The sequence below is a fragment of the Parus major genome, chromosome 14 (genome assembly GCF_001522545.3).
Source record: "Parus major isolate Abel chromosome 14, Parus_major1.1, whole genome shotgun sequence".
Classification (NCBI taxonomy): Eukaryota; Metazoa; Chordata; class Aves; order Passeriformes; family Paridae; genus Parus; species Parus major.
The window spans coordinates 6,034,454-6,048,057 of record NC_031783.1 but is presented as its reverse complement, the minus strand read 5'-3'; the positions used below and the strand labels follow the sequence as shown (position 1 = coordinate 6,048,057).

Below are 13,604 nucleotides of genomic sequence, written 5' to 3'. Positions count from 1 at the left end.
CCATGGGTAGGTTACTGCCATTTCATAAGATATTGGCAGTTACAACTGCTGGTCCTTTTTTCCATAAATCGATTTCCAGTAAACAGTAATTTTATTACCTGTTCCTGTTGTGACAACTACCACTGCTCTTTGCCCTAAATAACTCAGGGTATTTTGCATTTATACACAGCAACTAAGACCCTTCCCAGCTTTTGTTTTTGTTAAGTGTTCTTTACTCAGTGTCCCAGCAAGAGGACACAAGACCACATCTACTAATCTCAGTCCTTACTCTATACCTTATTTCATCTTAATCTATCTTATTAGAAAGATGAATATAGATATGAGGTTCTACTTACTTACGTCTGGGTTTAGAAATTATCTGCTAATTAGAAACTGGCAGTTACATTTCAACTTAAACATATCAAGATATCTCAGTTACAACAGATGAGGTGTTAGGTACAGAACAAGGGTTTAGAAATAGCTGCAGTTCACCACAATACACAGATATCCCTAAAACAAGCTTAGTAAAGTATCAGAATGGTTATCACAACTAATTAGAATGGAAAGGAAGTAGTAAATGATAAATTTGGGCCTGATGTAAGAAAAAAACCCCACAATTCTATGTTCAGACTAAAAGTAAATTAAAAAATTTGCTCACCGTTTCTCTTTAAAAATTCTAAACTAACTTCTGAAGTAGGTTTTAGTATTCAATAGAAGTCTGCAATTTCTTTGCAACAGAAAACACCACAGCAACAACTCAGAAATGATCCTCATTCCCCTCACAGTCCAGAGAACAGCCCCTGGGAACGGCTAACAATGCTCAAAAAAATCATCTTCCCACTCTGTGAATTCCCACCACAGAGCAACAAGAAATTGCCTCACTTTATATGACTGTGCCTTCATTTGTACAGCTGACTTGAGCCTGCCTGCACTGAGTTGTGTATCAGCAGGGAAGCCCAAGCAAAGCCTGCAGTGGTTCCCACCCAACCCTGCAGAGCAGCTCCCTCCGTGGCTCCCCTCTCAGGCAGCTGGGCACAGAGCTCTTCTGGACATTGCACTCCCCTCCTTCTGCCCATAACCAATCTCCACCACTGGGCTTCTGACAGTGTAGGCTTTCCTCTCCATGGTTTCATTCAACAATATTGTTGAAGCTACTAAAAATTCTCCCATGAAGAAGCTACTAAAGCTTCTCCCATGGAAGTTTTTCCCTTGACCCACTGCTCTGCACTCCCTGGAACACAGCTCCACCTCTGGCAGCTTCTCTAAGGGTCTGCTGCAGAAGGCCAATACCCCTCCTATTTAGTACCTGTCCAGGTACAACACAACCCCCAAGCTTACATGTTAAGAGAATACATATTTAAGGCCAGTAAGGAGCAGCAACCTAAACAAGTATTACTTGTTTACAAGTATTAAGTATTACAAACTTAAGAGTTTATAGGAAACCCATAATATTCCTAACATAAGTGCAAGCACACAAACACATGCTATAGGTATTTTGTAACTCTGTACAGTAACCATGACAGGAAAAGAAAAATCTCACTTCTGTAACAAATGGTACTCCACCCTCTTGCCACAAATTTCCTAGTAACAAAGCTTCTTTTGCACAAGTAACACACAACGTTCAGTATGCAGCTAGCAGAACATCAGACATTTCCTAACATAGGTAAAAGACTGCTTTATGCTAAAGAATTCAGTCAACTATACTACTCTACCATAGTTTTTTCTAAAAAAGGTTAGATTCTAAATACCAAGGTCAACAGAACAAAACACCAGAACCCAAAAGCTACTGGCTAAGATCAGTCCACACAGCTTCCAATGCCCAGAGGAAATAAATCTGGAAAAGTTGATATGTCTTAAAGGAGTTGAAATGTATTTCCCCCCTTGAAACTCACAGAGCTATAGCCACTATGAGGAAAGAAAGTACATGAGAACCAATCTATTGCTTGCTATAAATTAAACATTCAGTCACCAACTGCTAGCCAGTCAGTCAAGAGGGGATATGGTCAATTTTTACACAGAACTACAGCCAGAGGCCCGTTACAATAAAGTCATGCCCCCCTACTTGCTACCATCCCCAAAGGAGGCTTTTAAAAGGTAACAAGTAAGCATTACACAAACTGTGAAAGCCACAACAAAAGGGAAAATATTATAAACATGACACCTAGGAAACCAGTAACAACAGCATCAGCATCTAGCAACATCTACCCAGGGTTAAACGTGAAGGTAAAAGGGCAATGACAGAGTGACATGCTCCTCTCTCTCTATGGTACCTCCTCACATGCTCACTGACGCACAAGTCAGTGTGTCCAGAGATGATCAGTTCTACTGTTAAAACACTATGAATATTCAGATGAAAATTTTAAGCCAAGTATTTTTTTAAGTCTCTCATTTCTACTACAAGTTGCATAAGGAAATTTCACAGGAAAGTTGTGCTGAATCACTTTCATTTCACTACCAAAGGGCAGATAAAAACTGAACACAGAAGACTGGATTATAGAAGTGTCCCATCAAAAATGATGATCCAACAACAAAAGCTAAAGTCTGCTGCTGCTCTCCTCTCCTAAACAAACACCTTGGGCTTAGCAGTTTCTAGATACCTCATTTTATTTTTCAAATATTTTCTTTGCCTTAAAAAAAAAAATTAGAGACAGTTGGCTACTTACTGAGTTTTTCTGTATATCTTGCTCAACCTTAGAAGAAAACACTGAGAGGTCCCCATTGAGAATAACCTCAGCCAAGGAGTTCACCAATGGGGCATAATGTATAATCAGAAAAACCTATTAAAAGAAGAGCAGAAAAAAATATCAGACATATTTACAGAATACATAGTTTCACAATTTCACTAGCTGAACATACTTTTGACCTTGTTAAGTGCTATCTTCAGTTTACATGTAAGTACAGCTGGTAACACTGAGAGCTCATTAAATCTTCTTTAAAACACGGGAGACACTGGTATCTGACTTTCCCTACCTTTGAAGCTACCTAGTTTTACTAATTCTTCATATTCCTTCCTCCTTCTGAGAAGTGTATATGCTCTCTCTTCAATACCTTTGAAAGGAAAGTTGTGTGATATTATAGCAAGGAACTCATTAAAACCATTCTAAAAATTTATCTTTTTAGAAACAACCAACTGATTACAGTCCACAGTATCCCCAGTCCTGTGTGCCAGCAACTGGCCAGACTCCAGCAAGTACTGTGCACACAATCACTGTGCAGTGATTCATGACTAAAGGCCATGCTGAGCTGAGCTGGATCAGAAGCAGCTTTTCTGGCTCTGAAATTGCAGCAAATCAGTGTCAGCTACACAGTGGCTACAGAACACAGGAGTAAGGACCACAATGCCTGAAGCACTGAAGCATTTGAGCACAAGTGCTATGGTGCTTTATTAATTCTCTGCTTATACTACTACTCCATTTTAAGCCAAGGCTTACAAGTCTGGGCCAGCAAACACCTGGCTCCTCGACAGAACCAGCTCAGGCCCAGCTGCAACAGCCTTCTGTCAGCTTATAACCATTCTCTTCTCAGGAATATCAAGGCTGGGTGCCTTATCAGTGGCTCTAGCTGTAAAATGACCAAATAATTTCTGAGTCATTAAATCTAATCACTGCTTTGACAATATTTAGCTAAATGTTCTCCACAGGTTTTCAGATTAAAGTCAGAAGCATTCCAGACCTCCAAAAGGGAAGTGATTATTAGCATGTAGTGGTGATCTGTATGAAACTTTGAAGTCACAACACACTTCAAAAGTGCTTTGAACAATCTCCAAATCACTCGAGCTTCTGCCAGTTCAGCAAGCGTTGCTTGACTGTCCACAGGCCTGTGTAAGAACAGCACATGTTCCCTTTGTAACAGTGGCTGAGAAATCCCAGCAGTGCATTTTCAGGTGCCAGCATGAGTCTCTCAAGCACTTGTCTCTAATATAAGAGTAGTGCCTAGAGCATACGTCTGGTGTCAGGAACAGAAACAGTCAGCAAGGTTTGGCAGACCCCACCCTGCCACAGACAAACTCCAGGTTAAAAGAGGTGGGAAAAAACGTTTCTCTGCCAGACACAGAATCAGTCCCTTCATTTTCTATATCACATCCCATTCTGATACACAAAATTTGTTCTCAGCTCTTTATGACTACTTCCATTTTCTTCTTTAAAGAGAATGAAGAACATATATACAAATCCTGAAGTGATATCTAGTTGATAATTCCACTGAAAGCAAAGACTTTAAAGGAGGTCACCTTATACAACTGTATGATGTAGATCCCTCTGGTTACAAGAAGCTGCTGCTCCCAGTTTTATCTGTGTTAAATAATCCTCACACCACAACAATTTGTTAGGTTTAAATTAAAAAGCATCAAATTATATTTCCCTAGGAAAAAAACTCCAACCTCATATTTCTAGCAAAAAGATGAAATTAGGGGCCAGATCATAATAAAATGAATGTTGAAAAACTCTAAGTTCAAAGAAAAAGAAGTATAAATTCTATGAACACAAGTCAAAACTATTTTCAGACAATGTAATTTAAGAAAACCAGTCTCATAGCAATGCCAGGAAGATTATCAGGAGAACAGATGCATTTTCTCTACAAAACAGAAAAAGTCTACTGTAAAACTGCTAATTTGAAATTAAGTTCCAGAAAGAAAAGGAGGTGGAACTGATACAAGTAAGAAATAAGTACTTAATTACAGATTCAAGCTAGAGGCATAAGGAAATTCATATTGTGAGAAAGTGATATTTTGGTAGTGGTGGTTTTTGGGGTTTGGGTTTTCAAAGAGAAAAATTCAAACCTGAAATTTTCCATAGCTTAAGTAGATTCAAAATGCAATACAGCATTTAGGTAAATTTCATCTGCTATGGTACCAAGTTGTGTCCCAGCATGTTGCATGACTATTATACTGTATTTGTCAGGGTGTGTAAGCTGTTTATGAACGTGCAATGCTTTAAAGGTTACCCTGTGCAGTGGGATCCTCAGGAAAATGACAATTCAAAACAGAAGATACTTTGTCTGCCAAAAATGTTTTACTTTCTTTTTCTTAATGGAAACTGAAAGGTTAAAAATGTGTTTTGACAAATTTTCTTTTATGGCTTTGCCAAAATGATGAAAATACACTATTTTATAATCACAACAGTACTGCGAAATTGTTCTGAAACAGGACAAATACTTAACACACTTACTTGAGAAAGAAGATAGAGAGAAACCTGGAGACTTATTTTTGGACGCTCTCCACCCTACAAAAAAAGTTATGAAAAATGCTTATTTATTTATACCAAGAATTTATATGGCTTAATGTTTCATTTAAAACAAAAGCTGCGTTGTTTCACATTCTGCTACAAAATATTCAGAAAGCATCATGCTTTTTAACATTCATTACTTGTAAACTATTTGAAATGGAGATTCTTTGAATAAGCATATCCTTCACTCTTCTGTGGCTAAAAAACTGAAATTAATCACTTTGGTAACTTAAACAGGTAAGAGAGATACATCTGAGAAGTACACTGCTTTTCAATATGCTACTATTCATTAAAAAAAATCTTCTCCGTTAACACTCATTAAAGACTGCTCTTAAAATTAGCTATTCAGATAGCATGAACTATTACCTACAAAAGCAAGAACCTGTGCAGGTTTAAAAAAATAGTTTCTACTTCACTCAAAACCAGTTTTACACTTAATTTAAAGGCTATACTTTAACACTAAATCCAGCTATATCACATTAAATCACAGCTTCTCTACAAATAGAAGAAATGAGTATCAAACCCAAAAGTCTGTATTTTCTACCTGGACAGATTTTTAGATCATGACAAATTTGCTTTTTCTGCTTTTGCCAGAAGACAAGCTACCTTAACAGGAAAGGAAATCACACATCTCCCAGTGTCACAGAAATTTAAACCCTGTACCAAATTTGCAGTTCTCCTTGGTCTCCACTATTGTGAGCTTTTAACCACCATGCCACCCAAAACAGCATTTCTTAAAATAAAACTTAATCTGCTGTGCTCTTGAATTCCATCTCAGGGTACTTCCTCTACAGCCACCTTATTTAAGCTGTTTCATGTAAAGCACACATAGATACTGTGAATATCATATACCTACTGCCCAAATTACTCGGCACACTGAAAGCAAAGCAGCACCTTTGAGAATTAACTGTTTGCAGGCATTAGCTTACCTTGTCTTGATTTACTAATGAGTATACGTAGAGGGGAAGAAAGAGCCTATTAAGTAGGTGGTCTGTCAGCACATCATTTAAAAATTCACAATTAATGATAAGGATATCATTAAGGTAATGCAAATGATCAAGATGTTCTGCTACCAGGTCACTCAGTTTGCCCCTATTTCTGTGCCTGAAAAGAGAGCAGAAACAAAAAAACATATGCGATTAATTGTGGAAAGTCTTAAAAACTTAGGGAAAAAATTTATGGGCAAACCTGCCACAGATTATCTAGCTCAAGTAGACTGCCCAAAGCAGATGTTTCAGTGAAGTCAACTAATTCAACTATTAAACAGTTGCCTGTATTTTCTATAGGATGCACATATCAAGTTTTTCCTCAAAGTTTTTACAAGACCTGTTTTTACAAAGCTTTGCTTTCCAATGCCAGTCTTTTCACAAGCCAACTACAAAAATGAGAAGATTTTTTTTCAAAATTTGAAAGAAGAATTCAGTGTTGTATTTAACACCTACCTCTTCACTTTAGGAAAGCAAGAAACATATGCCCACTCTAAGGTGGGGGTGGCAAGACAAACCAAGAACAACCTGAATCAACAAAGTATTTCTGTATTTCATAGTGGAATATTACACTGCCATGTCAGGTCTGACAGCTCACAATTAAAGTTCATCTTTCTAGTTTAAATCTTTTTCCTAGTATCTTTCTAGAAAGCTCTTCTAATGAGATGACACAGAAAAAGAATGTTAGAAAGACGAAGTTTATAAGACTAAGAAGCACAATTTCTTGTTGTGTCTTCTGGATATCTGCTATTTTTAACAGAACAAAACAAAGATAAAGAAAAGGCTTGCTGCAAAAACTGATTTACTTGTAGGGGGTCAGCACAGATCAGGCACACAGCATTGCTACCTTGAAGAATCAAAAAAAAGCTTTAAAGAGTGAAAAGTCTGACCCATCTATAAGTCTGACAGTCTATGAACTGTCTATAACATATCTAGAAACTAACTTAACTGAACTACTAAATACAAAATAAGGACACCATTGACATCTGGGAAAAGTATTTCCATTCAATAGGCAGCACTTGTAAAAGCTTACTCTTCATCAGTCTGCACGCAGTTATCCAGTTCTATCACGTGGCTTCCAATAAACCAGACAAGGTTGGAGAAATAAGGAACTGCAGTTTTATCTCGAATGTAATGCAGCATAGGCTGGTTATCCACTGAAGAGAAATCATTAAAAAGAAAAATTAGTTGCCAATATTTTTTATTGTTTTTTTTTAAGAAATACAACAAAATATCTTCTGAATTTGAATTCATGCTAGTTTTCCATACAAATATACGCCTGACACAATCTTAGGCATGAAATGGAAATCTATAAAAATGTCACATCAGTTCTTAGCTGGCTTGAATGAGCCTAATGTTGATATATTTACAGATGTCTGAAAATAAACAAATCTAGTGGAATTCAGAAAGGTTATTTTAGCACATTATTTATTAAAAAGAAGAGAGAAGCGCAAGAATAAAGCGGTAATGCTGAGAGTCAAGCTAGTTAGACTTACATGACACTGCATTAAGGAACACAGGAATCACCAGTGAAGGAAGGGCAAAAGAAACAGACAACAGTTAACAGGATTAGGAACTGGGATAGTGACATCCTCTAAAAGGGTTTAAAATGCTAAAGCACAAAGCATCTAAACTAAAACATACAGGGTAGGTGTTAGAGCAGAATATATGCAAACAGGTGGTCAGAAAATTATCAAACCTGAACATCTGAGCTCCGCCTTTTCAGCTCTAATCATTAAATCACTACAACATTCAATGAAAATTCTAGAGGAGCAAGTTTTTTTCATAAAAATACTTAGTTGCATAAATATATCACAAATAGGTTATGAAGCCTACAGTCTGCTCTCTTTTGTGAGCTCATATTTGCATTTACAGTTCCTTGAAGTAGAAGGCAAGTACCAAGTGCCAATTTCTCAACATACAAGAAGAAAAGTGTTGCAGCCAACACTGTAGACCCTATTTGCTATGCAGGGTATCCAGTCATTTGCAAAGCAAACTCCTCATTGTTTTAAAAAGACCTCATATTCCTCTATAGAATGTGAAAACCACTTCTCTTATTTCACAGAAAGTTGTGTAAATTCAACATGTAATTTAACTTAAAATAGACTAAAGAACAAGAAGCCCTTCATGAACATATTGCATAACACATATTACCTTACACCATGCTGATTTCAGAGGTAGAAGTTCAGAATAAACATTATTTTTTTTTTTTTACAGAGAACACTGTGATATTTTCTGTTTACTAAAATTGTTATATACCCAAAGAAAACTTTAGGGGGAAGTGACTTTTGGACACTGACTTTGGAGCCCACATTCCTGAAGTAGTGCTAACTTCAGAGATCAACCAGGTTGCTGAAGTCCCTGCTGAGTTTTGAAGGCCTTAAAGAATACAGATGCTTCAGTTTCTCTGGAAAACTCATTGCAGTGTTCAACTACTCTCATGGTGAAGCTTAAAATTCTTTTACATATGTCCTACTGGAATGCCCAGAACGGGAGTTTGAGACTGCAGCCTCCCAGCCTTCACTGAGCACCTCTGGGAATGGTCCAGCTCCTCTTGAGACTGGAGTGACTGCAGCACCTAAGAGTTCTACAGTCATTTTAATGCACTTCCAATCCAGAAGGGAGTGATGTTGGTTACAGCTCCATACACTATAAAGCTCAATTTCATCAATTTAAAAAATAATTTATATTCTTAATATGCTCTGGTTTTGGGGGGTTTTACTTGTTTACTTTTTAAATACAGTCACATTCTGACCTCTCTTTGAAGGAAAGCTAAAGTTCCTTGCGTATGCCTGACACTTTCAGGGTTTTTTTTTTAAACCAGTTTCATTGGTGAGAAAATAATAGTGTTTACCAATACATCGTGCAGGTTTGGGATAGTGGTCACAAAGTCAAAATGTGTATCTGTATTGTTAACATGCTCAGCTTTTCAATCTCATAAAACAGACAGAAAACCCTCACAAGTAAATAACTGAAAATTAAACTACAATGAAACAAATTTGCACACATGCCTTTTTTAATATATAAAAAGCATACCTTTGTAGACATTTAAAGTTATAGTCCTAACAGCAATCCTGACCATGCTTTCGGGGTGGTTAAAAAATTTAATAGCTTCAGTGTACAAAGCAAAGTCATTAGTGTGCTGTAACAAGAGGAAAGAAAATATTTATTCATTACACAAGTACAGAATATGGGTTGGGATGCTGTATGAATTATGTTTTCTGTGTAACTTGGTATCTTTACCTTCTACTTAAGTAATCAAACTGATTTTACAATGCACATTCAGCTGCATTTGTAGCTCTGCATTAAAATAAACTGCTTTAAGCATCAGAGCTTCCCAAGATAAGTGTGCTCATACTCAGTGCTTTCATGCCCTCTTCTGGCAGAAAGTGGAGTGCAGAGAGGAAAACCCCATAACAACTTTGCCCTTTGACTCAGCTTTTTGGACTTTGACTAAACCTCTTAGAGCCAAGTGATGTAACAGAAAAGATCCTGTTTATGAAAGCACAAGAAAACATGGCATAAACAAGTTGAATTCTCAAGGAAGCAGACTTAAGAACTACTGAAATGATCCAATATAACACTAATTTCCAGATTTTTAGTTTACTGTAGTTGTAAGAGGACAAAGCCATGCTTATGCAGAGATCCTCACAAATTCACAACCACTGGTATGGCCATTATAAAAATAAAAGCAAGACATGAGAAAACAGACTAAACAGAGTATGTGCCACACTGCTATCAACTTCTAATTCAAGTCCTGTTATTATTATACTGCAACTTTCTTTACTTACCTCATTATAAAAGAAATGTACAGTATGATTATTGAGTTTCAGGGAAAGAGTTTTCAAAAATGATATGTAATATGCCATGATCTCCTCATCAGAAAAGTCGAATTTGTGGACAATAATAGAATTCACATAGTTATTAGAGAGCAGGTAGTCTGAAAAAAAAAAAAAAAAAGAAGCATTTACACAGGTTAACTGAAAAAAAAAATCACTGTGGCAACAGGCTGTATTTAAAGTACCAGCTAGAAAGCAACAACCTGATGCTTGAAGATCACAACCTTGAGTCAAAACAGCTCAAGTGATGCCTTTGAGAATTAATATAAAGGATCTGCTCCCTACAAAGGTCTTTGCTCCCAAGAATGGGACAACTGAGAATATACCTCATCTTCTTCAATTCAGGTAAGCTCTGCAGCTAATAACGCTTAACTCCTCTCCTCAAAAAGTCCCAACTAGTCAAGACTTGATGATGGCTTTTGTAACAGCTGTGGAATACTTCAAATTATTAATTCTCCATCTTCTATTTATTTTGCCAAAAACCTTGAAGGAACCTCCCATGGCTGACTGCCAGCACCAATGAAGGCAGTACAAACTAAACACCAGAGTTCCACCACATGACCTGTGTCAGCAAATGAGCATTTCAGATCACAACTAATTTGACTTAAAGAACCCCATGAAATGTGCTAAATGCTTGTTGTACCAAAAAACTACTTTTGCACCACTGAAAACTTATATTGAAACATGTTGTGGAGTCAGTTTATATCATATTTTTGGTACTGCTCAATTTAAAAGATTGTTAGTAATTAATGTAGCTCTGTGCAGGTATACTAGGACTAGATTTCATTGAATGAAAGGGAATCCAATCAAATCTTGATCACTTCATCCTAAGCAGTTTGGAAGTCTGTCCTTACACAGGGATGTTTCATGGCTGATGTTCTCAAAAAGGATGTTCAGAGTCTGCAGCAGCTGCACACACACATAACGACCAGACTTCTGACGCAGGATGTTCAGGAAGAACACAAACATATTCTTCTCCAAGAAAAAGCTGAAATAAAATAAAAATTAAGTCATATGCTGTAAGTAACAGGAAAATAATTTGGCTAGGAGCAGGGATGATTTAAGGCAACTCTCACAAATAGCATGCTTTGCTTTTATGAAGAATTACTTTGCAAAGTTGTATCTGTGGAACGAAAGAATATATTTCAAAAACCTTAAAAACTAAACAAGAGGGCTTAAAATTACAAATTATGCAGAAAAAAGGTATCAAGAAACCAGGGCCTTTCTTACTGTATTTTTAGCATATTCAGTTTCTCAGGCAGCTCTAAATACCACAGCTGGAATAAGATATTTATTTGTGGTGTCTTAGGTAAATTGAAGCAATGTGATATTAAGAGATGTACTGAGTAAATCTGGACCATAAATTAAGTTATCATTTGTATTTTTATCAAATGAATGGAGAGTCAAACAAAAGCAGTACTTGAAAGGGGCTCTGGAGTCCAAACACTTTTTAGAAGAGCAAATTCCTGTATGACATGAATATGAACCTGCTCACACATCTACTACAGGACATAGCTTTTTACATATAGCCATGAAATACAGTCTTGGAGGAGTTAGCAGTAACAGCATTCAGACCTCTGTACAACTCCAAGCATTCTTCAAACACAAAAGCAGAGTCTCAGAGAGCGCTGGCTCAGGAGTACTCACTCAAACACTGAGCTGTCATTCTGATCCCCCCAGATCAGGATCTCTGTTATGGAACGAATGGTCTCCACCAGCAGGTTGCGGTTGTGATCTGTTACTGTTGTATTTTTAGTCAAAATATGATACATGTACCTAAAAGAAAAAAGTATTACAAGTAAAGAGCTATCCTGCCACTTCCACACACACCATGTTTGCCTTTCATCACTGTACCAATGCACACACACCTATTTGCACACTCTAAGTCTAATCACCGTACAATTTTAAAACCCTAAAATTTCCTTCTAATACTGATGCAGAGAGAAAAGTAATTGTTAAACAGAGTGACAAAGGAAACAAATCCCCCCCAGCCAGGTGAGTTACGAGGGCTTATGCCTATGTTAACATAGAACTAGAAACTGTGGTACTGGTCCCAAGGTGCTTCTTCAACATGTTCCAAAGAAATTCATGGAAGTCAAAGGAGCGATGAGCAAGGAAAATAGAAACAGAAGAAGCAGATAAGCATGCAGTAGCTGATACGGGGAAGTGGCACATGAGGTATAACCAGGGAAGTTCGATCCCTTCTCTTGTCTGCAGAGACCCCTTATAGACTCACATCAATTCTGGTGTTTAATATCAAACACAGGATTCTCAAAGACTATTCATTCACCTTGGGAAAGCTTCATCTCAGGTCTCTGGTCCCTTGAGCACAGAAATACTGACTGGAAAGGGGGTGAAGTCCAGCTTTATAATTTCAAAGGGCATGAGTTTAAGACTGCCTACTGAAGCTTAAGAAAGGGTATGTCTATATCACAGGTGACAGGAAGCTATAGAGAATACAAGCCTTTCAGATTTTAAGTCTCAGAATTTTACTCTTCAGGGAAGCACTTTTTTTTTTCCAAATAAGGTGTCACATAAAGTACCAAAATATTTCTGTCTCATTACTTTCTTATGTCCCACAAAAATAGGAAGAAATGGGGTAGGGGAAGATTCTAATAAAAGCACAAAAATCACCACTGCTTTTCTCCCTCTGTTTTTGTTTTTTTTTTAAAAAGAAAGGATAAATATAAGAAAGGTGCCCAATTTTGAAAATAAATAAAAAACACAAGGGAAATTTCATGTAATTTTAGATTACATGCACATGTGTTTGGAAAGGATGACAGATTTTCCATATTATCAATCTTGCCATGAATAGCGGAGCTAATCAAACTCCCAGGATCTAATTCTGTGAAATGGCTTGTGTCCTGACCCTGGGGCAGCCTTCACTATTGTTTTGGATTCCGTAAAAGTTTGTTCAGTGATTCAGATTGAAATTTTAGGAATCTCATTATTAGAATTTTGCCAAGCTCCTGGCAAGGTTCGAAAAAACACAGTGCATTTTTAAAACAAAATTTTGGGGTGTCTGGTTTATGGCTTAAAGTAAGATGTTTACATCAAAAAACAGACTTGAAATTGCGTATCAAAAATCAAGATTCCCATCAATTTTATCAACACTAAAAAATTGAATCACTGCACTGGGCAAGCATGCAGCCAGAGACTAAAATGCCATTTAACAGAACACTCATGTGAGGCTGTTCCAACTATTTATCAGACTTGCAAAGACAAGACAAGACACTACCTAGGTTTCAGAACCTTTTGCTTGAACTGAAAAATCCTCCCCCAAACAAACAAGAACCTTGATCATATTTACAGTATACTTAAAATCTGTCAAATTTGGCTTTGGGAGTCTTCTTAAACCACTGAGCTGAGCAGAGTTCCAAAAGACTTGCTGCAAGACACAGTCTGCCCTCACCAGCCATGGTGAGCACCATGAGAGAACAGGTGCTATTTCAGAGAAGCTGATAAAATGCTCTGTGCTGTCATGGTAAAACACTGTGTGCTTGCTGGTCTTGATATTACTTAACCATCAAACAACAATTCTGATATGTTGAGTACTGCACAAGGACACAAGAGATAAA

At 37.2% G+C, this 13,604-nt stretch overlaps 1 protein-coding gene across 8 annotated transcripts in view; it reads right to left on the bottom strand.

The window, feature by feature from the left end:
* Positions 1-13,604, bottom strand: part of CLEC16A (C-type lectin domain containing 16A) — a 55,818-nt gene that overhangs the window by 37,644 nt on the left and 4,570 nt on the right. For 5 of the 8 annotated variants that reach the window (XM_015643007.3, XM_015643012.3, XM_015643010.3 and 2 more), the window contains exons 2-10: positions 11,674-11,802; positions 10,881-11,014; positions 9,979-10,127; positions 9,224-9,329; positions 7,684-7,689; positions 7,221-7,344; positions 6,131-6,305; positions 5,145-5,198; positions 2,643-2,756 (exon numbers count right to left, since the gene is read on the bottom strand). In XM_015643007.3, coding sequence (XP_015498493.1) covers positions 2,643-2,756; positions 5,145-5,198; positions 6,131-6,305; positions 7,221-7,344; positions 7,684-7,689; positions 9,224-9,329; positions 9,979-10,127; positions 10,881-11,014; positions 11,674-11,802 — 991 coding nt within the window. Of the gene's footprint in view, positions 1-2,642; positions 2,757-5,144; positions 5,199-6,130; positions 6,306-7,220; positions 7,345-7,683; positions 7,690-9,223; positions 9,330-9,978; positions 10,128-10,880; positions 11,015-11,673; positions 11,803-13,604 lie in introns of those variants that run through there. The other 3 variants (XM_015643014.3, XM_015643009.3, XM_015643013.2) reach the window with 2 other exon arrangements.